This window comes from Mastomys coucha, unplaced genomic scaffold (genome assembly GCF_008632895.1).
Source record: "Mastomys coucha isolate ucsf_1 unplaced genomic scaffold, UCSF_Mcou_1 pScaffold22, whole genome shotgun sequence".
NCBI lineage: Eukaryota > Metazoa > Chordata > Mammalia > Rodentia > Muridae > Mastomys > Mastomys coucha.
Genome location: NW_022196905.1, coordinates 111,014,101 through 111,036,907, shown reverse-complemented (window position 1 = coordinate 111,036,907; position 22,807 = coordinate 111,014,101). Strand labels below are relative to the sequence as shown.

Genomic DNA, 22,807 nt, shown 5'->3' with positions numbered 1-22,807 from the left:
GAGACAGGGTTTTATTACGAAGCCCAGGCTATCCTTGAACTCTTGATCCTGGGCCTCACCCTCCTGCGTGCCGGGAGTGCTAGCATGTCCCATTACACCCAGCAACACATGGGAATGGGATGTTAATGTCATTTCTTTACCAGACCGGGAGACTCTCCTTCCTGGTATCTATCGAGGAGCTGGGAATGTGGGTGAGGCTGAAGAGCTGATGGCCAAAAGGAGGCCCTCACCAGAAAGCCAGTTCTGGGACCCAAGGTGGCCAGCCTACCTGACTCCCCTATACACCAGCATCTAAAGCTGGGCAGCACCAGATTCTGGTGCAATGGTGAGAAAGTCCAGGGATGGGCACCAACCAGGTGAGGCTAAGGTGAGAGTGTCCCCAGCCAGGGGTGTGGCTAAGCAGCAATCTGGAGGGGTGGCTAAGCCAAAGATGTGGTTAATACAGAGGTGGAAATGAACCACAGCCATGGGCAACCCAGGAGTGAGCTGCAGGAGGGATCATGACTAGTGCAAGATGGAGCTGAGCCAGAAAACATTTTACAAGGCCCTCGCTTTCCTTCCCCTTCTCTCCACAGCTCAGCCCCTAACTGTTGTTCCACCTGATCACCGATATGTCTGTCACTATTTCTCACAGCTACACCAAGGTCTCCCTTGGTCTGAGTTCTGACATTTTTCTGTAGGAGCTGTTGATGAGTCGTTGATACAGAGTGCTCTGTCCAGCCTGGCACCAGGCTGAAGCTGTGTGACAATGTTGGTATCTGGTGTTTTTCCCCTTAGGCCTCTGACAGACCTCTGGGGACTGTCATGGTTTGTTGGCAGACCCTCTGCTGACTGGCCAGCTCCCCAGGGACACAGACCTATGTCCCACAGCATTGACAATAGTACTCTGTCCTGTAACACTGACACTAGCCTTCTGCATGTTGGAAGGAAGGATCCTGAAGGAGCAGAAGAGGAGTCTAGCTGGCTGCTTGGGGTATCTTAGAGCTCACGGACTGAGCATAATTAATTAGCTTTCCATCCTTTCTCTTATCCACAGAGGCCTCCGTTTCCTCTGAGCAGTGAGCTTCGCCATCCCGGCCCGACTTCCCCCCTTCTCCCCTGAGTCTGTGAGAGATGGGAGCAACGTGTAGAAAACTCAGTCTGGGAGAGTCACGAAGTTGCTGGAAACCAACTTCGGGCCAGGGGGATTGGAGGGAAGGCCTCCCACTCACCCGCTGGCCTGCTGCTTTGGGCTAACTTCTAGTCATGTGTTTAGCCAGCCACCTTGAGTTTCGTTGAGTAGAGAGCTTCACTGTGGAGCTTGAAGTACTTATTAATATCAGCGAGGTGTGTGTGTGGTGCACATCACTTTATTTATAAGCAGGATGAACTTATGGGACTTGGCTTAATTCTTGCAGAAAAAAAAAAAACAAAAGTTTCTTCTCTAACTGTGGTTTGATGTCACACTTTCTGTAGCTTGCTAGACTTGTTTAATGTTACTTCTATGACGATCTTGACTATAGTATCTCAGGGTCTTGCTTTATTTCTCTCATTATATGGTATGTGCTTTTTGATAATAAGAACATCATTTGAACAAAAAAATGGAGCCCAGAGAGGTTAAGTGATCTCTCGAGGCTACAAAGCATTACCAGGAGAGATTAGAACTCAGCTCAGCCTGACTATAAAGCCTCTGCTTTTAGCTACCTGCTGTGGATTTGACAAAGACAAGGCTGTGATGCAAACACTTTGGTCCAGCAGAAGACAGGATGTGACAGTGCGGGAGCTGGGGATGGACTTGTTCCTGGGCCCCACAGGAGTCAGCCCCGCTTCTCCACCATCAGCCTCTGACCTACCTGTGCTTGATAGAATTGCCAAGGTCTCTGCGTGGGATCTGTGGTGACCAGCGAGGTACAGAGAGCGTGTCTGTGGGGACAAGAACAGACGGGAAGGTCAAAGGCCGAGCCATCTCTGCCTGGGCCCTGGGAATAAAAAGGAGCCCCAACCTCACTGGCCTCAGAAATGTTCCCAGATGCTTCAGCCTGCAGAGTCATGACAGGTGCCCAGTTTAGGTCATGGGCTAAAGTCACAGGAAACTCCCCAGGCAGGGTAGACAGCAGATGCCTTCAAATATGTCAGCAGAGGTAGGGTGTGGGGAAGCATACCAGTCAGTCTAATGGTCAGGCTGAGGCAGGAGGACTGTGAGTTCAAGGTCATTCTGCACTACATTGTAATAAACACAAGAAAGGAATGCTGAAGCTGTGTGTGAGAGACAGTGGGATGACTCAGTGATGGATGACGGCTTTACCAACAAACCTGAACATCGATGGCCGAGTCCCACATGGTGGAAGGAGAGAATTGACTCTTGCAAGTTGGCCTCCACATGTGTGCCCACATACACACACAACTGATTAATTAATTAAATGGTTAATTAACAGTTAATCATTTAATTAATTAAATGTCATTTCCTTAAAGGCCTTGATTATAATATAATGACCAAGTTCTAGGTCTTCTGAAATGCTGAGCCCCAGCCCCTTTGCCCTGCTCCTGCCCCAGCCTCCTGAAGTCCCTGGCAGGCAGCAGACATAAAACAGCAAGTGGGCCACCCCACACCAGCGCCCACTTCTCAGCCAGATGGATGGAGCCTTCTGGGGGCCTCAGGGCTGCAGATGCAGCCCTCATTTCTCACAGCCATTGTTCTGGAGTCTGCTCTCATTGGGAGAGCTGGGCATGTCAGAACACATTGGGGAGCATTTAACCTCAGCCTCCTCTCTCTTCTATCTAGTGATGGTCTCAACCATCTGAAAGCTGTTTCCAGAGACCTCTATGCTGCCCTTGAAATGCTGGGACCCATTTTAGCAAGAGCTGATGTTTTTTTTCCAAGCCCCAAATGCTAAAGAAAACTGAAGAAAGAAGTAGCCTGATTGATTCACAAGACCCACAGCCTGCACAATGCTTAGCTAAAGTTTGACACCCATTTTACTACTCAGTTCTGTCCCTGGGGGGAGATAAAAAAGAAAACCAATCTTCTTTAAACATATTTCTCCATGTCAATCCCTTTTTTCAGAATGATATCAGACATGGGAGGAAAGACACTACTCATTAATGCTAAAAGGCTGGACAGGAAAAGGTCGGCCTCCTCTGAGTCATTCATACAATGGGAAGTACTGAATGAGAGGTCAAAGGAGTGGGAGCCTACTCACAGGCTACTAGTAGTGCTTGACTAGAGTTAAGTTGAGAAAGACTGAGAGGAAGAGCAGCAAGATTGATTAGTAATGTCTGCCCCAAGTGAGGAAGCAGGTAGACCTTCCTAGTCTTGAGATTGACTAGTAATGTCTGTCCTGAGTGAGGAAGGGCAAGTTCCTATAAGTCTTATATATATTTACTTCGTCTACAAAAGCAAGAAGCAAAGCTTCATCTTTGCATTTATCTCAGAGCAAGGTGCCTGGGGCTGATTATGTTCTTAGCACATGTTTAATGAACCCAAGCTTATTGTACCCAGAAAGAGTTTATTGACCACTTAGTATGTGCCAAGAAATTCTGTGTACTTAGTAGCCGGAAGCTATGTGTCCTTGCACACAGTGCCATAGTTATTCCCATGTGCAAAGGAAGGCAAAGGACACAAGGAGGGGGACCAATCTGTTCAAGCCTACATAAAGCAGGTTCCAGTAGAAGCAAGTATAAATGTCCAGAAAGCCTCCTAAGGAGTAGATGGCCCTGTGGGCAAAGTGCCTGCGGTGCAAGCATGGGGACCTGAGTTCAGATCCTCAGCACCAATACCTAAGAGCCGGGAATGATAACAAAGACACATCTACCATTGCTGTACCCGGGAGGTACCAGCCCAGTATACATACACATGCAGGCACATACACACATATGTGTGCACAGACACAGGCACACACACAGACATAGACACACACAGACACACACTCATGCACACACACAGACACAGGTACAGATACAGACACACACATAATACACCCATATGCACAGGCACAGACACACTGAGACATGCAGATATATACTCACAGACAGACACACACATACACACATATAGACAGACTCAGGCATAGTACAGACATAGACACACACATACGTGTGCACAGACATAGGCACAGACACACACATACATGTGCAATACATATGCGTCCACAGACACAGGCATAGGAACAGACACAGACAGACAGACAGACAGACAGACAGACAGACACACACACACATACACATTCATGAACAGACATAGGCACACACACACACGCACACACAAACATACATGCACAAACATTCACAGACAGACTCACAGACAGACATAGGTACAGGCACAGACACATAGATACATACAGAGACACACAGATAAACACACTTATACATGCACAGACATAGGCACAGGCACACACACAAACACACATGCACACACAAACACACATACGCTGGCAGACATAGGCATAGGCACACACACATACACACACACACACACACACACACACACTCTAAGGGAGTGCTCTCGATGTCCTTAACAGAGGAGCTTTCTCTCCCTTTGGGATATCTGGAGATTTCTGAAGGCATTCTGGAGGTTTCACACTGCATGGGAGTTTGTTACTGGTAGCTGGTGGGATGAAACCTGAGGTACTGTCTAACATCCCATAATTCATAGGTGAGAATACCTCCACAGACACTCAACAAGTAAAGCACCCAGAGTATGATTTGCAGCGAGCTTCAGACTCCTGACTGGAAGTTTCTATAAGTGCCTGCCCTGAAAAGAAGAAGCATGCTCAGATGCCAGTCCCAGCTCCGGCGGGCACAGGGCACATCATCTCAGGCTATGAGCATCTCCCATTAGCTCTGTGTGGTACTTAGTCCCCATCCAGCCTCTTTGCTCAGGGCAGACGCAATTAAGCTCTGGGGCTGGTTTTCATTTTGCAGGCTGGGCTTGAGGGGTGGGGGTCAGCGGTTGGAGGGGGTGCATCCTGTCCAACTGCATTAAGCAGAGAAGCCTCATTAATCTGGAACCATCACTCCACTCTGGGGGCTTGGCTTCGTCTGTGGGTGTGAGACTCGAACTCCGAGAGCCTCTCTCTTGCTTCCTTTTCTTTGGGTTTCATTAAACTTGCCAACTCCGAGCCTCAGGGCAAAGGGAAACAGCTGGAAGAGGAAAGGAAAGCAAGAAAAAACGATTCCAGGGAATGGGGTGGGGGGAGCTTATCATAACAGGAAAGGCAAATAACATTTACAGCAATTAAACCGATCTAGAAACTTCTTCGTAACAACCAAAGCGTCTATTAAGATGTCTCCGTAGACAGTGGAAGCTGCTTCCCCACCCTAATTTTCTGATAACAAGACAGAGTCTTGCTTAGCGCTGCTGTCTTTATTCTCAGGGGAAGAATAATAGACGCCTGAGATATTTCCCTCCACAGCACATGGGAAGGGGAAGTTGGGAGAAACACTGTCCTTGTTCCTAGGTCGGGGTATAGAAACTCTTTAAGAAACACCTCTGAACAGAACGGGGGACACCAAGCAGGAGTCCTGGCCTTTGGGATTACTATGGAAACCAGAGAGTCAAACAGAGGACCTCACTGAAGGGTCTGCCCTTAATAGAGTGTCTGCATTATATACATTTTTGACTTGGATTGGTTTGGTCTGGTCAAGCTTTTGAGGCAGTCTTGGGTAGTCCAGGCTGCCTTCAGTATATAGAGCCCAGGCTAGCCTTGGATTCATAATCTACCCACCTGCCAAGTGCAGGGATTGCAGGCAAGTACTGCTGTGTCTGGCCCACATGATATGTAAGTTTGTTACAAAACTTCAAGCTCTGATCTGGAGAGTCTGAAATCAGGCGTGAGAGGGATAAAACCATGAGAGGTATGAGTTATATGAGACAAAACTGGAAGAGGAGAAAGCAGACGGGGAGGAGAGTGAAAAGGAAAAGAAATAAGAAAATTAGAAATGAGAAAACTAGTAAGCTGGGTGTGGTGGCACAGGGCTGTAACCCTAGCTACTGGGGAAGGTGAGGTCGAAGGTTCACAAGCTCAAGGCCAGCTTTGGTGACTTAGGCAGACCCTGTCGCATTAAGTGAAAGGGAAGAGGAGGGCTGGGAATGAGATCCAGTGATGGGACTGGCTTGGTGAGTGGGAGGCCCTGGGGGCTTCTCTAGTAACAAGGAAACTAGAAGGGGAGGGGACAGGAGGTAAGAGGAAAGAAAGCAGAAGAGGGAGAGAAGATTAGGGAGAGGAAATAATGAGATACTCTGGGTGAAGGTCACTATGTGTTCCCCACTACTCTAATCCTCCCCGAATCCATACAGCATACACACTATCCCGCTGGAGCCACATGTGATTATGTACAGATGTTGGTGACCTTTTGGTCATAGTCTCTCCCTTCCTTTCATTAGCAAGATACCAAGAAATCATCCCATTTGCCCATGGGCAGATAAAGGCCAAACTGAGTCACACAGCTAAGGCTAAACAGACAATAGCCCATTTTACTGGTGGGAACATTGAGGCTTCACTTGTCTATCTGGGATGAGCAGAAGACTCCATGAACTCAAACCCATTTTAAGTCCTGTCTCCAGAAACTCAGAAGGGAGAGATAATGAATCCTTCCGGGTCAGGTTATGTGTACCTTGGTTTTGACTCCATGAGATTCATTGTAGACTTCTGACCTTCTGAGCTATGAGGTTAACCAATCAGATGTGGTTTTTAAGCTACTGGGTTTGTGGCGATCTGTGACAGCAAGGTACAAAGTCCACAAAGCTCCCTCCATGTGTCAAACGTGGCTTCAAGAATCTGGGATATAATGAACAGCGTAGGCAAGTTTTCCACGCTTAAGAGTCTCCTGGAGGAAATAGGAAATGACTGAACAGGAGAGAGCCTTCTGGGAAACAGAACAGTCCAGACTTGGGGGTTGGGGTGGAGGTCAGGGCGATGGAAACTTGGGCTTGAGCACTAGAATAGTTGCGGGCTGTATTTTAGAAACTTATGAGCTCCCTGGTGGCCAAGGTGAGTAGATCCTGCCTTTAATTCCAGCTTAGGTGTGGTGAGAACAGGAGAGCCCTTGAGCTGGCCAGAGAACAGCTATAGGGGTGAGCTCTGGGTTAAACTGAGAGGCCCCGCCTCACTAAGGCCAAGTGTGATCAGCGGTGGTGCCCAACATCAGTTTCAACACAAATGGAAAAAGGAAAGATGCTCGCGGCATCTCCATTTTAGAGATGGCAACTCGAGGCAGATCTAAGATGTGGCCGCTGTGAGTCCTTTGACCAGAAACAGTTCCTGAGTACCATCATAGCTGCTCCACAGGAAAGCTGTGTGCAAAGCTCTGAGTGCTGGACTTGGAGCTGACGACGAGCCTTAACCACTGTGCATGTCCCAGATGATGATGGGCCCCCCTCCCTCAGCCTGTCTCTGCCCCTTCTACAGTGCTGTGACAGAGCACCCGACCGGTAACATTTTATCCCATCTTCCGGTTTCAGGGGTCTTAGTCTGTCATGGTAGAGCATGTGGCGGCGGGGAGAGCTGCCCTGCCTATGGTTAACCAGGAAACAGAAAGAAACAGGCTCCGCCATGACCTTCAGTGCTGCTCCTACTGACTCGCGGTCTCTTTAAACAGCACCCCCACCCTGGGATAAGTGTGCCCCTGGGAAACTGTGTCCACAGCTTACAAAGCACATCCGACTTGCTCAGAGTCCTGCAGCTAGTGCTGAGCGGAGTTCTGACGCCAATTCCTATAAATCTTAAGCCACACTCCATGTCTATCACTGCGTCCCCTTTCTGAGGCAAATGTGACAATCATTTTACACACCATGCCTTCCTAAAGTCAACACGGATGGGAGGCAGAGTGTGGAAGGCTCTAAAGCCCTACAGAGATGAGGAGGCATTCCTAATCCGTCACCATTTCCATGGAGATAAAGACCTGAGCTCACCATGTTAATGCCAACAACCAGCATGAATTGAGTGCCTACTGTATGGAGGACCTAGGTTGTGTGATTTAGATTCAGGATTCCCTTTAATCCCACGGTTGGATTTTAGGTGGGGATGGTGGGATCTGAGTTAGGACAGTCGGGGGCCAGAGAGCCAGTATGGAAAACTCATAAGTGACACAGGAGTTCCAAACTGTCCTTAAGCTTTCATTTCAGGGAGGAGTGACAACTTAACCACATTCATGTTGACTAGAAAATTCTCTGAGCCCAAAGAGATCTGCAACTAATAAAACTTAATCCATTAAACTTTCGATTCGAGGCCATGGGCTAGGCACCAGCCCAAGTCCCACTAATTTATCTAGGCTGCCCAGCCAGCAAGCCTTGACTAGAGCTGCCCATACCATTCACACAGTGGGTGAGAACTCTATTAGCTTTAATATCCAATTCAAATATAACATATATCAGATCTAAAAGCATTTTAATTATGTGCTGTCTTCAAAGGTTACAGCTTCGTGAAGCTTTGGGGCCGAGTGGAGTTTATTCACGGACTTAGACCTAACTTTCTCCTGAGAAAAATATAGCCCACTTCCCAATCTTCAAACATCATCATGAAATCTCTTTTAATGACTTCATAGGGGACCGCACAGCACTGGACAGTGTATTGATGAAGGTGGGCATGGTAATCACTCTTCACTGCACTTGAACTCAATCCCTGGGACCCACACGGTGGAAGGAGAGAGCAGACTCCCACAAGGTCCCTTCCAGCTGCTACATACAATTCTTGGCAGGTACACCAAGCCCCTGTAGTCAAAAATGAATTGTAATCAAAGAAAACTGCGAGCCAGCTAAGCAGTAAAGGTGTTCGCCACCAAGCTTGATAACCTGAGTTTAATCCCTACAAGGTAGGAGAGAAACACACGTGCAAGAGCAGATGTGTGCACACACACACACACACACACACATGCACACACACGCACACAGCGCACACATGCATATACACACGCACATACACGTACACACGCACATGCACACACGCACACACACACGCACACACATGCACACAAATGCACACACATGCACACACACGTGCACACATGCACACACACGCACGCACACACATGCACACAAATACACACACATGTACACACGCACATGCACACGCACACACATACACACCCTGTACCATAATTTTAAAAGACTCACTGTCAGCTTGACTAAGCTTGGAATCTCTTAGGAAGCTCCCTTGTGGGCATGCCCATGCAGGGCTTCCAGAGAGGTTTAACTGAGAAAGGGAGACCTACCCTGAATGAGGTAGCATTATACTTAGGGCTCTAATTCCAGATAGAATAAAAAGGGGCAAAGGAGAAAGCAAGCTGAGCCCCAGCATCCATCTCTCTCTGCTTCCTGACTGTGGATGCCATGTGACCAGCCGCCTCACACTCCTGCCCCCATGTCTTCCCCACCTCGATGGGTTGTAGCCTCGAACCGTCAGCCACAGTAAATCTTTCCTACCTGAAGCTGCTTGCTTGTGTTGGATGTTTAGTCCCAGCTACGTGTCCCCGGTGCAGTTGACTTTGGTACCCTGCTATGGGGCAAGCTCTGGTAGAAGGGGTTGATGGTGGTGCTTAGATGAGATTCAGGTTACCCTAACGCACAGCATAGAGCTGCTTACAAGGATTTGAGAGGGGCTCCTGAGGACTCCCTGTGGCATTGAGGCCAAGGAGGAGACAATAGTGAATCCACTTGTCTTGGGATGGGGGGTGGGGGGTCTGACAAGAAACAACTTAAGGGAAGAAGTTTTGACTCTGGTTTCCATCATGTGGGGTGTCAGTCAGCCAGTGAGGTGGATTGCTCACATCACCAACAGAGGGAGTTGGGACAGAAAATGGACCTGAGCTATCAACATCAATCCCTACCTCCTGAGACCCACTTCCTCCAGCCAGACCACCCTCCAAAAGATTGTACAACCTTCCAAAACAGCGCCCCTGAGGAGGGGATATCCAACTGCACATCCAACCCCAACATTACATGAATGGAGGTGCTGAGGCCAGGCCCATGGCTATACTGTGAGGATCAGGGTGGAGATCTGACCTAGAACACAAGGTTCCTGAGGAGACAGAAAAACCATCCAGTATTTCTGAATGAGGAGCTCTAACACGGGGTTATTCACCCAATACAATGTGGGAGGGAGAGCATGGAATTTTCCAGCAGGCGGATGCGTAACCAACACGAGCTCGGTTACATATAAGCTGAGGGACCTCAGACCCACTTACCTTCCTGATTCTCTGTTTGGTCTCTTATGAAAAAGGGAATCATAGATTGTCCTAATGGGGCTGTTAGAGGGATGGTGGGAGTCATGATTAGGGCTCACTCGGCATAGCACCTGATACATTGTTGCTGCTGGTCAGCAACATCATATTCATCATCACAGAACCCCGAGGCAGTTAGAATACAGCATGCTCTCTGCTGTCTGTGATTAGGGCAAAGGTCCGTACACTTGACCCTTGAGTCTAATGAGGCCTGTTGTCCAGTTCTGTAAATATAGTTTGGCTGGCACACAGCCACAGACACTGACGTGTTTTTTTGTGGCTGCCTTGCCACAGAATGGAGAGGTGGTGATGGACAGACAGTGTAACTCACAAAGCCAAAAATAGTGATCAGCCCGACTATTATAGAAAAACGTTCATTGATGACTAAGAGATTCATTTCCTTAGTCCACTAGATTTCTCCCTACCCTACCTCATCTTGAAGTCACTAGGCCTGGGTTCAAGACCCACGTTTACTACTTGATGGTGGAAACCCTTTGACAAATGATTAAACCAAAATATCTAGACGTCCTTAGTGTCTCTCCTATGTTCACTTAACCTAGCAGCTGCTGGACACAGGGAGAGTCACAATAATCTTAGCCAAAATGCTAACCACATGGGGCTGAGAGAGGGTTCAGTTGGTAAAGTGCTTGCTGCACAAGCATGAGGACGTGAGTTTGGATCCCCAGCACCCATGAAAAAAGCTAGGTGTGGTGGCATGTATCTTTATGTAGAGTGTTAGGGATGGGAGGCAGAGACAGAGAAACCCCCAAGGCTTACTGACCAGCTTGCCTAGCTGAATGGGCAAGCTCCAGACTTAGAGAAAGACCCTGTCTCAAAAAATAAGGTGGGGCGTGACTGAGGAAGACAACGCTAACCTCTGGCCTCCACATGAATACGCCTGTGCTTGCACACACATGAACATGTACACACATATGCCACCGATACACAGATGCTAACTCTAGCCTGTGTCTCTCTCCAATCTTCTCTCTCTCCCTCTTCTCATCTTCCTTCTTCTCTTCCTTGCTTCCTTCTCCTTTTTACTTCTTTTTCTTCATTTTCCAAGAAAGAGTCTCCCACAGCTGAAGATGGACTTGAACTCCTGACCCTCAGCTTCCACCTGCTGAGTTCTGGGATTGCAGGCATGTACCACCAGGCCTAGCTCAGCTTGTGTTCTTCCTGCCCCTGCAGTCTGCTGTTAGAATATTCCTTGAGACAATGATGTCTCTGACGACAGGTCACTGCTGAAATCATGTCAGCTCTCAGAGCAGAGGAACAAGAAAATTAACTCCCACTGCAGCTGTCTGGCTTCATTAATGAGATTTTTCTAGTTGTTACTTTATCAAAGCAGAGAAAAGACCTTGAGGATATGTGAGCCAGAATTGGAGGCGGGTGGTGGTTATGGGGGTAGAGAGGATGAAGGAGATGCCTCTGGGGAGTGCATCCAGGTGGAAAAGTACCCTGGGAAGACAGGTGAGCGTGGGGGCGGGAGGAGGGGGAGGCACTAGCAAATGGTAGGTGAAAGATGGGAGGGGCAGTGTGTGGGAAGGGGGAGTGGGAAAGTGAAGAGGGTGTGTCAAGGAGACATCACGCGAGGGTCCTTATCCAAGTTCTGTGTCACCTGTTCCTTCTATCCAGGTGCTGGCTAAGGTCTTAGACTCTAGAGGACAACCTAGCAATGTTACCTTCTCAGCCAAAGTAATTGCCAATGGATGTCTAAACACTTCTCTGTACACTCATGAATGTCTACAGCTCTTACGCCACACCTAAGAGAAGTTTCCTTTAGCAGCAGAGAGAGATGAGGACAGAAAATGCAGAGACAACATACCACGAGGTGTCCAACCCCCTGGCTGAAACATCTACCACACAACCCTTGCACCTAAAGCTCAAGGGACATCGAGGAAGAGGGGACGGAAAGACAGTGTGAGCCTGAGGACCAGACACTGCTGGGAGATGGTGCCTTCTAGGTATGACAGAAGAGCTATACCTATGATCCTAACAATATGGTCACCCAAGCAAGATCTATACAGTGACAATGCCAGTTGACATGCCAGTGTGGATGAGGGGAATCTTCTAACCCTTCCTTCCTCCAGTTGAAGAATTGCAGAAAATCACTGGCTGCAGACAGAGGAAAAATTATTTCTTCCCAGGCATGTGCCTCCCTGACAGATTATCCATCCCCAAGTGGTCAGCCCTAAATATGTGTACATATAAGCAACACTAAGTAAACTCATTAGGTTGTATAATGCACATGCACACACAGACTCATGCACATGTACACACATACACACAAACCACACACTACATACACACCATTCACACACACATGCACACATACACCTATATGATACACATATACACACACATGCACCCACATATACACACACATACACACACGCACATATATACACACTCACATGCACACATACCACACGCACACACGCACACACACACACACATACCATACACCACACACACCAATAAAAATTAAAGAAGAAAAAAGGTCATGAATTTGAAGAAAGACATGAAAAATTGGACAGGAGAGGGGGCTGTTTAAAAACATACTGTTAAAAAAGTGCTCATGTAATAAATTTTCAACAAAATTTTAAAGTTTAACTTAAATAAGATAAAGTGAAGCAACAGAGAGAGACACCTTTGGGATCTAGTAGGAAGGTCTGACCATATTTATTCTGATATTCTTCTCCTTTAAAAACAACTGGTGTCAGCCAGGCTTGCCTCTAGTCCAAACACTCAGGAAGCAGAGGCAGGGGGATCTCTGTGAGTTTGAGGCCAGCTTGGTCTACAGAACGAGTTCCAGGACAGCTAGAGCTACACAGAGAAATCCTGTCTCAGAAAAGTCAAACCAAAACCAATACTAAAATTGTTGCAACTGATCTCTGAATCCCAACAAGTAATTTCCCCCACAATTCACTGTAAATCAAACTTGTAAACAGAGAAGTGGACACTGCTCCATTGTGGAAATGATAGATGGATGAATTAAGATGTAAACAGCTGGATGGGGAGATGGCCGGAGGTGATGGAGACTAGGCATGGTGGTGGCCAGTAGCTCGCAGGAGTGAAAAGGAAAATGAGATTATGAGGGGCTGAAGACATGGGGGACTGAAGTCATGGAGGGCTGAGGCCATGGGGGCTGAGGCTATGGGGGGCTGAGGTCATGGGGGGCTGAGGTTATAGACTCTAACATCATGGGGAACTGAGGTCAAGGGGGCTGAAGTTGTAGGGAGCTGAGGCCATGGGGCACTGAGGCCATGGGGCGCTGAGGCCAGGGGGGGCTGAGGTCATGGGGGCTGAAGTTGTGGAGGACTGAAGTCTGGGGGTGCTCAGGCCATGGGGGGCTGGGTGGTTGTTCCAGGGATGGGAGGAGGCAGAGGGAGCTCTGCCTTCCCTGGGATCAGAAGACAGGCAAATTTGGAAGCCTGCCTTTCATCTGCTCTTTTTCTCTCAAGCTTTTACTGCTACGCTTTGAAAAGAAGGGGACATGCCAAGATGTCAGACTCATTCAGTGTAATCAGATGACACAGTTACAACAGAACCAGAACTCAAATATTAACATTGAGGCATCTAGAATAATCCTGACAGAACCCACCCTGCCTCTCACTCTGTTAGGGAGAAGAGCTTGTGAAATTGATTGTCCACAGAGAATTCATGGGCTGGGGAAGGATTGCTCACCATGGACCCAGGGGCCAGGGCCTTGCTTACATAGCAAGTAGCTGCTGGCAAATGGCCTTCTTCTGTTTGTGTAACCTTAGAATCTGGGGCAATCCACGGTCATTGTCCCAAAGACAGGCATCACTGTGGGTAGTAACCCACAGATGAAATAGGCAGCCCATCTCTAGCCAGGTGACAGAGCTAACTAAATGAAGGAATACGCTCCCTAGAGTATATTCTCATCATAGCATGACGCCATGGTGTGTGTTTATGGGGCACAGTTGTGTGTACATGTGTATGAAGTGAGCATGCACACATGCATATAGAGGCCTGCTCTTCCTCAGATGCCATTCACCATTTTATTTTATTTTATTTTCTCTTTTCTCTTTTTTCTCTTCTCTCTTTTTTCTCCCTCCCTTTCTTTTTCTTTCTTTCTTCCTATCTTTCTTTCTTCCTTTCTTCCTTTCCTTTCTTCTTTCTTTTTTTTTAGACACAGGCCATCATTGGCTTGAAATTCATCTAGTAGACCAGACTGGCTATCCAGCAAGCCCCAGAGATCCACCTTTCTCTGCCTCACCAATGCTGAGATTACAAATGCTCAGCACCACCACATGTGGCTTTAAAAGTTTTTAAAAATTACTTCCATTTACTAATTGCCTCTCTTGGGATTTCTATTGCTATGAAGAGACTCCAAGGCCATGGAAATTCTTTTTTAAAAAGTGCATTCAATCGGGGGCTTGCTTACAGTTTCAGTTCATTTTATTATTATGTCAGGGATCATGGCAGCATGCAGGCAGGTGTGGCTCTTGAGTTGGGCCTGAGAGCTTTACATCCTGATCCACAGGAGCAGACAGAGAGCCACTGGACCTGGTAAGGATTTGTGAAACCTCAAAGCCCATCCCTGTAGTAGAAAATAATTATAATCTTGGCCTGGGGCTTCAACCCTGCCTTTGGTTATTGAGTCTCCAGATGAAAAATATACTTCCAGCCTTCATAATTACAATAAGCTTTAGGCAGCACAATAACTGGGCAGCTGCCTACCCTCCATTCTGTCAGAATCGATTTCCCTATCCATAGCCCCAAGTTATCACTTACTATTTACTATGTTCCATCTGGGCTGCTCTTACCTCCAGCTGGGCAGCCCTCTGGGCCATGCTGTCTTGGCCTCTAGCCCACGCCGCTCTCCTTCCTCCTGCACGTTCTTCCTTTATCCCGTGGTGGCTTCTTACTTTTTTCTCCCGCCATCCTCATGGTCCTCTCTGACCCAAGCCCTTGAAACTCAACCACATCTATATCTCTTCTGCCTAACGATTGGCTGTTGGCATCTTTATTTACCAATCACAATTAACAGGGGGCAGGGCCACTCAGTGTCTTATGTGCAGATTCTCTTTGGGGTGACCAGTCTTGGGATCCCAAATTAGCATTAGAATACAAGCAGCATTAGGCCAACCCACTACACACCTCCAGTGAGCTTCTAAGACCACGCCTTCTAATCCTTCCCAACAGCTCACCAGCCCGGAACTAACCTACATATATGAGCCTACATAATCATTCACATTCAAACTATCACACATATTTATCTACTTATTTGCTGGTGTTGGGGAGGGGGATGAGGGGCCAGGGACGTGTGGAAATAGGAGGATAGCTTACAGAAGCCAGTTCCCTCCTCATTGCATGAGGTCTGGAGATGAAATTCAGGCTATCGATGTTGGTTAGCATAAGCACCTTTAGCTACTTAACTGCCTCACCAACTCAGTTCCAGCTTTTCTAAACCACGAGTCCTGAAAATCACCCATGCTCAGGGCTTCCTGCTTGCATGCTCAACATTTTACCACCAGAGCTACTTCCCCAGCCCCTAGTGCTGCTGGGCCTACCTTTAAAGATCCCATTCTCTTGGTCTAGAGCACGCTCCTCCCTTCCTACCAATGCTTGCTCCAAGGTCTAGTCTTACACACAGCTCTTCCACAAAGCCTGCATGAACAAACAGGGAGCCATCATCCCTCTGTGGTAGTTAGTACACAGCAGCCCTTTGGGGTTCTTGTCTTATCTATAGAGAATGCACACATCCATTTTCCCCCTCCACCCTTGACCATGAACTCCTAAAGAGACAAAGTATCAACTAGGCATTTTCAATATATCTGGGCAGTATTTGGCTTTGTGCTGAGATGAACAACTAACCATAGAGTGCAACCCAGGCCTCCAACTGGCATCTTCTCTCTTCCATTTGCTGAAGAACCAAGGTGCATCAGAAGTCCTATCCTATCCTGATCCCCCCAAATCCTGTACATATCTCCAGACCCATTTCCCCAGACCTACCCTATACTGGGGCCTCTGCTAGAACAGCTGAGCATTGAGCACCCACCCCTTGCTGGCTGCAAAATATATACCACTGCTCCCACCTCCACACCTCCATCTGTGGTCCCCAGTCTACCTGACAGTAGGCTAGGAACTCTACACATCTCAGTCTCTCCCAACTATCCCCTGTGATGGGCACCATAGATGGAATCCCTTGCCAAAGCCTTAGAATTCACTTCCATATGTATCTACATCTATTCCCATCACCCTACTAGGGAGGCTGTGTGGATTTGATTGTATAGATGAAGGCCCCTAAGCTAAACAGAGGAACAGAGCAGAACAAGACTTAGTGCAACCAGGGCAATTGTTTTACTTCTGTACCAACAGCCTGGTAAAGTTACCCAGGTTCTCTGAACTGAGCTCAGTCCAGTGACAGTCCCCAACACAGGCGAGGTGTGCTGATATCTGGGCTTCCCCAAACTGTTAGCTACTGGAACCACCCAATGACAACCCAGGCTAATTTCATTTAGAGATTAGCAATTCTTGATCCAATGCATCCCACAGCATGTTTTTATAAATAAAGCTGGTTTTTTTTTGTTTGTTTGTTTGTTTTTTTTTTTTTTTTTTTTTTTTTTTTTTTTTTTTTTTTTTGTTTTTTTGAGACAGGGTTTTTTCTGTGTAGCCCTGGCTGTCCTGGAACTCACTCTGTAGACCAGGCTAGCCTCGAACTCAGAAATCCGCCTGCCTCTGCCTCCCAAGTGCTGGGATTAAAGGCGTGCGCCACTACCGCCTGGCATAAATAAAGTTTTATTGGAACCATTCGTCCAGGCCTACTGAACTGACTGGTCATAGGGCAGGTTGTGTAGCATACAGGCCTGGGATAATCATTGTCTGACAAAACCCAGGCTGGCTCTAATTGAATGGTGCTAGTCTCTGGGTAACTTGGTTACCTTTGTGTCTCTAAACACAGTATCTGAAAGGAGGTTGGGGATAAAGAACTGAAAAGTTAATTTTGAGGCTTGTAGATTCAGAAGCTTGAAAAGGTAGGGCAGAGGGACTCTGCACTGGTTAGTTTTATGTCAGTTTGACAAATGCTACAGTCATCTGAAAGAAGGGAGCCTCAATTGAGAAGATGTCTCCACAAGGCTAGGCTGTAAGCAAACCTGTAGAGTATTTTCTTAATTAGTGATTGATGGGGGAGGACCACACCCACTGGGGGTGGAGCCATCCCTGTGCTGATGGCCCTGGGTTCTCTAAGAAAGCAGGCTGAGCAAGCCATGGGGAGCAAGTCAGTAAGCAGCACCCCTCCATGGCCTCTGCATCAGCTCCTGCCTCTGGGTTCCTTCCCTACTTGAGTCCATGCCCTGAGTTACTTTAGCGATGAACAGTGATGCGGAAGTGTAAGCCAAATGAACCCCAAGTTGCTTTTGCCAGGGTGTTTCATCAGAGCAATAGTAACCCTGAGTGATACAGGCTCCATCTGTGGGGGTGGGGGTGAGGTGGGAAATGTGGTAGAGGTTGTTTACATGGTGATAAACCAGGAAAGCTTAGAGTATGGGGCTGGAACCAGGGACGGGACTATAACCTTCAAAGGCCCACCCCTGGGGACCTATTCCCCAAAGCCCCAATTCCTCATGATTCCATAGTATCCCTATACTGTGTCATCATGTGGCGGACTTTCCAGGTACAAACCTTAATAGCAGCAATTCTAAAGCACTGACTAGTTTGTGGGCTGCCAGCCTAAGTGTTCTACATTCGTTTGCCTAGTGAAGTCTTCCAACAGCCATGTCTGTATCACTCACCCCTGCCCCATATCCTTCATACACAGTATGGCCATGACAGGTCCAGGGCGGCAACCTCACATGTACTCATGGGATGAATGAACGAACGAATGAATAAATGATCCACCTTCTGATGATTTCATTTTACAAACAGGAAAACTGACATTTGGGGAACCACCCGAGGACAATGACGTTCTGACACTGACGTGAATTCGAATCTCCCTGGTGGCACAACTGCACATCTGAACACTCAGGGGTCCCTGCTTGTGCATTCTCCTGGGAGAGAAGCAGAAGTGAGGAGGCAACCTGAAGACTCTGAGAGACACTGGGCAGGTAGATGGCACAAAGCCACCTTGAACTGTGTCCCCAACCTGGAGAGTGACGGTGATAAATGGAAAGAAGCTGGCTTGTTCTGCCTGGCACAGGCTTAAGTGAGGACAGAACAGGAGTTGACAGACAGAGGCCCAAATGGCCATCACTGCAGATGTACCTAAGAAGGGATAAAAGCAGCTAGCCTTGGGTCCTTATCAGCTTCAATTGTAACCAGTTGTAGCAACAGTGGTAACAAAAGTGTCGGGTTAGAGTGTGGCAGGAAGAGGGAGACCCAGAACCCCAGACAGGATGTGCAAGTCAGATGGGGTGTTTGATCCAAGTCCCCCACCTCCAAGAACCCCCCCCCACCTTTGTCCTTGGAGGCAGAGTGGGGTTGGTTTGAAGCATGGAGCAGGTTATCCAGGCTGGCTCCGTTCTGTCTGACCCTGTCATCTGAAGTCTGCCCGACTTTGGACCTCTTTCTCTGTAAAACACAGGGTAGGAATCTATCTCACAGTGTTCCCATGGGCTGGACACTGGACTGGCACACATTAGGTGTTCAATCAAAGAACAGCTGCAACCGAGGTATCTACTGCCAGCTTCCCTGAGCAGCCCCTTCCCCTGGCTGGAGGTGGCAAGACATGGAAGATGCTCTTGGAGAGGGAAGCCATGACTGGGGGGGATGTATCTATGAGTTATGGAGAGGACAAAGCTGTCTGAGTCTCCAACCATTTATCCGCCTCCTATCAGCCTGTCCTCGGAGCGTGTCCGCAGCCATGGCTCGCCTGGAGTGATGGATGAGGCCCGAGTCCCCTGCAAGATACTTCATCAATTACTCACACATTTATTGCCTTGAACTGAGTTTATGGAACTTAAATCAGACCCATTTGGAGTTGTCTGAGCTGAAAATTCTCCCCAGTGGAAATGTGATGTTTTAAATTATACACCTACCTTCTACTTAGCGTTTGGTGGAAGTTAATCGTCCATGGGACAAAAGGGCGGCTGAGATCTTCCCCACACAGGCTCATTCCATGGAATTTACTGCTTTAGTGGGCGCTAGTGGGACAGAGAAGATGAGCCCGGCTACCAGAGACCCTCCTCCCACCCCTAGCCAGGCACCATGAGGTCTGAGCTTCGGACAAATGATGTCTCCCTTGGTCTGAAACTCAGAGCCACTGTCCAAAAAGGTGTCACGCCATCTATATTTTGTGGATGCTTACTGACAGATCACATTCCAAGGTCAAGGCAGGAGGTTCATATTCCAAAGGGTGTCTTTCTTAAGCATCACTTAGAGGTGGCCAGGTTGTCTGTTGGTGATGGCGCTCTGACAGGCCCCAGCAAGTGAGGTCACTGGGGCTGGAGATCTGCTCTGACAGGGTGTGTTCAACATCACAGAAACATCAACAACAGCACAGGAGGTAGAGCCCCAGCACCCCGAGAACCCAGAGATAAAGAAGGGACCTGGCCCCGCAAGACTAAACTCGTTAACAGTAACAGGGCAAAGGACATAGAAACCTTAACCATGGCTTTTCTCACTATTGAATTTGATCCTCAGAGACAGTCAACAATATACAGAGATGTTTTGGGGTTGTCACAACTCCAAGGGGAAGGGTGGTGGTAGGTAGAGACCAGGGGACACTGACCAACGTCTCATAAATGAACAGCCCCCACAAAGAGTTGTCCAGCCCCACATAGCCAGAATGGATGTTTAGAAATCTCTGCCCAGCGGCATGTGTAGAGTAGAGGATTGCAAAGTCGATCATCAATGGGAGGAGAGGCCCTTGGCCCTGTGAAGGTTCTGTGCCCCAGTGTAGGGGAATGCCAGGGCCAATAAGTGGGAGAGGGTAGGGTGGCAAGCATGGGGAGGGGGAAGGCAACAGGGGTTTGTTCTTGTTGTTTTTGTTTTTGTTTGTTTGTTTGTTTTTTGGAGGGGAAACTGGGAAAGGAGAAACCATATGACATGTAAATAAAGAAAATATCTAATATAAATAAATAAATAAATAAGAAATCTCTGCCCAGGGCTGGCTCAGTGGGTAAGAGGACACACTGCTCTTCCAAAGGTCTTGAGTTCAAATCCCAGCAACCACATGGTGGCTCACAACCACCTATAATGAGATCTGACATCCTCTTCTGGTACATCTGAAGACAGCTACAGTGTACTTATAATAATAAATAAATCTTTGGGCCACAGCAAGCAGGGACTGAGCAAGTGGGGCCAACCAGAGTGAGCAGAGGTCCTAAAGTCAACTCCCAACAACCAGACGAAGGCTCACAACTATCTGTACAGCTACAGTGTACTCAACCATCTGTACAGCTACAGTGTACACAACCATCTGTACAGCTACAGTGTACTCACTTACATAAAGTAAATAAATAAATCTTAAAAAAAAAAAAAAAAAAAAGGAAAAGAAAAGAAATCTCTGCCCGAGTGTCCGGAAGGAAACCTTCATCTTCAGAACTCGAGACAGTCAATTCAACACATGGACACATTGTGGTGGGTTGAACAGGAAGAGTCCCCGGCAGGCTCCCAGCTTGAATGATTGGTTCCTAGTTTAGTGGCGCTATTTTGGAAGTCTACGGAAACCTTAGCAGGTTGGACCTACAGGACTTCCTGTCACTCTCTGACCAGCTCACCCCACGTTCCCACTACCATGATGCTCTGCCCAAGACAATGAGGCTACAGGACCAAAGGTTGAACCATGTGAAACCCTGAGCCCCAGGAAACCCCTCCTCCCTTAAGTTGCTTCTTCAAGGTAGTTTGGTCATAGCAACCATAAAAGTAACTACTGCACAGACCTAAAGAGGGCTGTCAAGAAGCACAACCAGACCTTTCTGGCCATGTCCCTCCAGGGCACAGAGATCTTTGGGTTTGGATATGGTTTGTATTCATTGACCTTCCCTAGTAAGAATGGCCTGATTCCCCATTCGGAAGCTGACTGAAGCTGAGGCAGACTGGGCCCCTATCAGTCCTGGGGTAGAACTTCCTCCTTCTAGGCATGGTAAATGGCGCAGTATTTGAACCTCTAAACTATCGTGCTTGCTTCAGACAGAAGCATACATAAGGTGACCAATCGGAGTTCATGAAAAGCCCTGGAAGCTTTGTTACCCCTCTCTTTCTTTGCCCCCCCCCTTTTCTTTCCTCCCATCTTCACCTTCCAGTAGGATCACCAGCAGTTGCACACCCGAGCATCCACAGGAAAAGTTTGCCAGATGTAGGAGGAAGCCAGCACCCTGGGTTCCTGGGTTCCCTGGGAGAGCACAGACACCGGGGGTAGCCACGACACCGGAGCCCCTCTGCAGTTCTAGACAAGAGCAGATCTTCACTTCACATTTTTTTTTTTTATTAAAGCAGTTGTTTTGCAAGATGTGGTGACTCACAACTGAAATGGCTAGCCTGAGCTACATTGTGAGATGTCCCCCCCAGACCCAATCTCTGGAAAACCCAAATTCATAATGGTTGTTCTGAGGCATCCATTCTTAATGGCTAGGTGCCCATGGCATTATCAGCCCTATCATCTAGTTTCCACGACGGTCCTATGGCTGCCTCTCATCTTTACTGTCGTCCCAGAGTCAGAGTCAGCAGGCAGGTTAGAGAGACAGAGCTTTAAGTCATGAAGCTCATGTGTATTGAAGTCAGGACCCAGACCTGGGAATTTGCCCAAGGCCAAACTCTCACTACCCAGACAGCACAGGCTACCCCTGCCTGAATCTTTCAAACCTCTCACATAACCACCCTCCTTCTGCTTAGTCCACTTCCACCAGAAAACCGTCGCTGAGGATTTTGTACAAAACCCATTGAGCGCTTACAAGAAGATGGTCCAGTTTACCTGTCAGTCTTTAAAGTATCTAAAAGACTTAAGATACTTTTAGTAGCTAAAAGTATCTCACTAAATTGCCCAGGCTAGACCTGAACACACTCTGTAGCCCAAGCTTGCCTTGAACTTGTGATCCCCCTGCTGCCTCCTAAAGGGCTGGGTAGAAAAGCCTGTACCCTGAGGTCATGAGTCACCACTGGGCTCCTTAGAACATCAATTACAGCTCAGTTGCTTGCACCCATAGGGACTCAAGCTGGGTATCCCTAGAAACCACATAAGAATATGAACAAAGAGGCACGGTAGACCTCTGGAACCCACTGGCCACTTAGCCTGGACAAGGAGATGAAGTGCCAGGCCAGTGAGAGACCCTGTCTCAAACAAGGTGGAAGGCACCTGAGGGGCAGCACCTAGGGTTACCTCCTGACTTCTCCATGTGTACCATGCACACCTGCACTGCATCCAACCTCACCTGCCACATGTCACCCCCTGCTGGACGCCCCCTTCCCCAGAGTGGCCTGTGGGCTGAGAACCAAGAATGTAATTATCTAAAAAGTTCTGCAGGATTTCTATGCAGCTAGCTCTCCTTGGGACCGGTCCCAGAGATCCACTGTTCCACATCAGTTTCTCTGCTTGAGCACTAGTGACATTTGGGGCGGGACCACTCAGCCATCCTGTGCACTGAAGAACATTGAGCAGCTGACATGTCTACCCATGGTCTCCCAGTAGCAGCCTTACCCTAGGACA

General features: G+C 48.0%; 1 protein-coding gene across 2 annotated transcripts in view; it reads right to left on the bottom strand.

The window, feature by feature from the left end:
* The window catches only part of Ksr2 (kinase suppressor of ras 2), a 369,325-nt gene that overhangs the window by 106,585 nt on the left and 239,933 nt on the right, over nucleotides 1–22,807 (bottom strand). For both annotated transcript variants that reach the window (XM_031337631.1, XM_031337630.1), the window contains exon 6: nucleotides 1,833–1,902. In XM_031337631.1, the coding sequence (XP_031193491.1) occupies nucleotides 1,833–1,902 (70 nt within the window). The remainder of the gene's footprint in view (nucleotides 1–1,832; nucleotides 1,903–22,807) is intronic.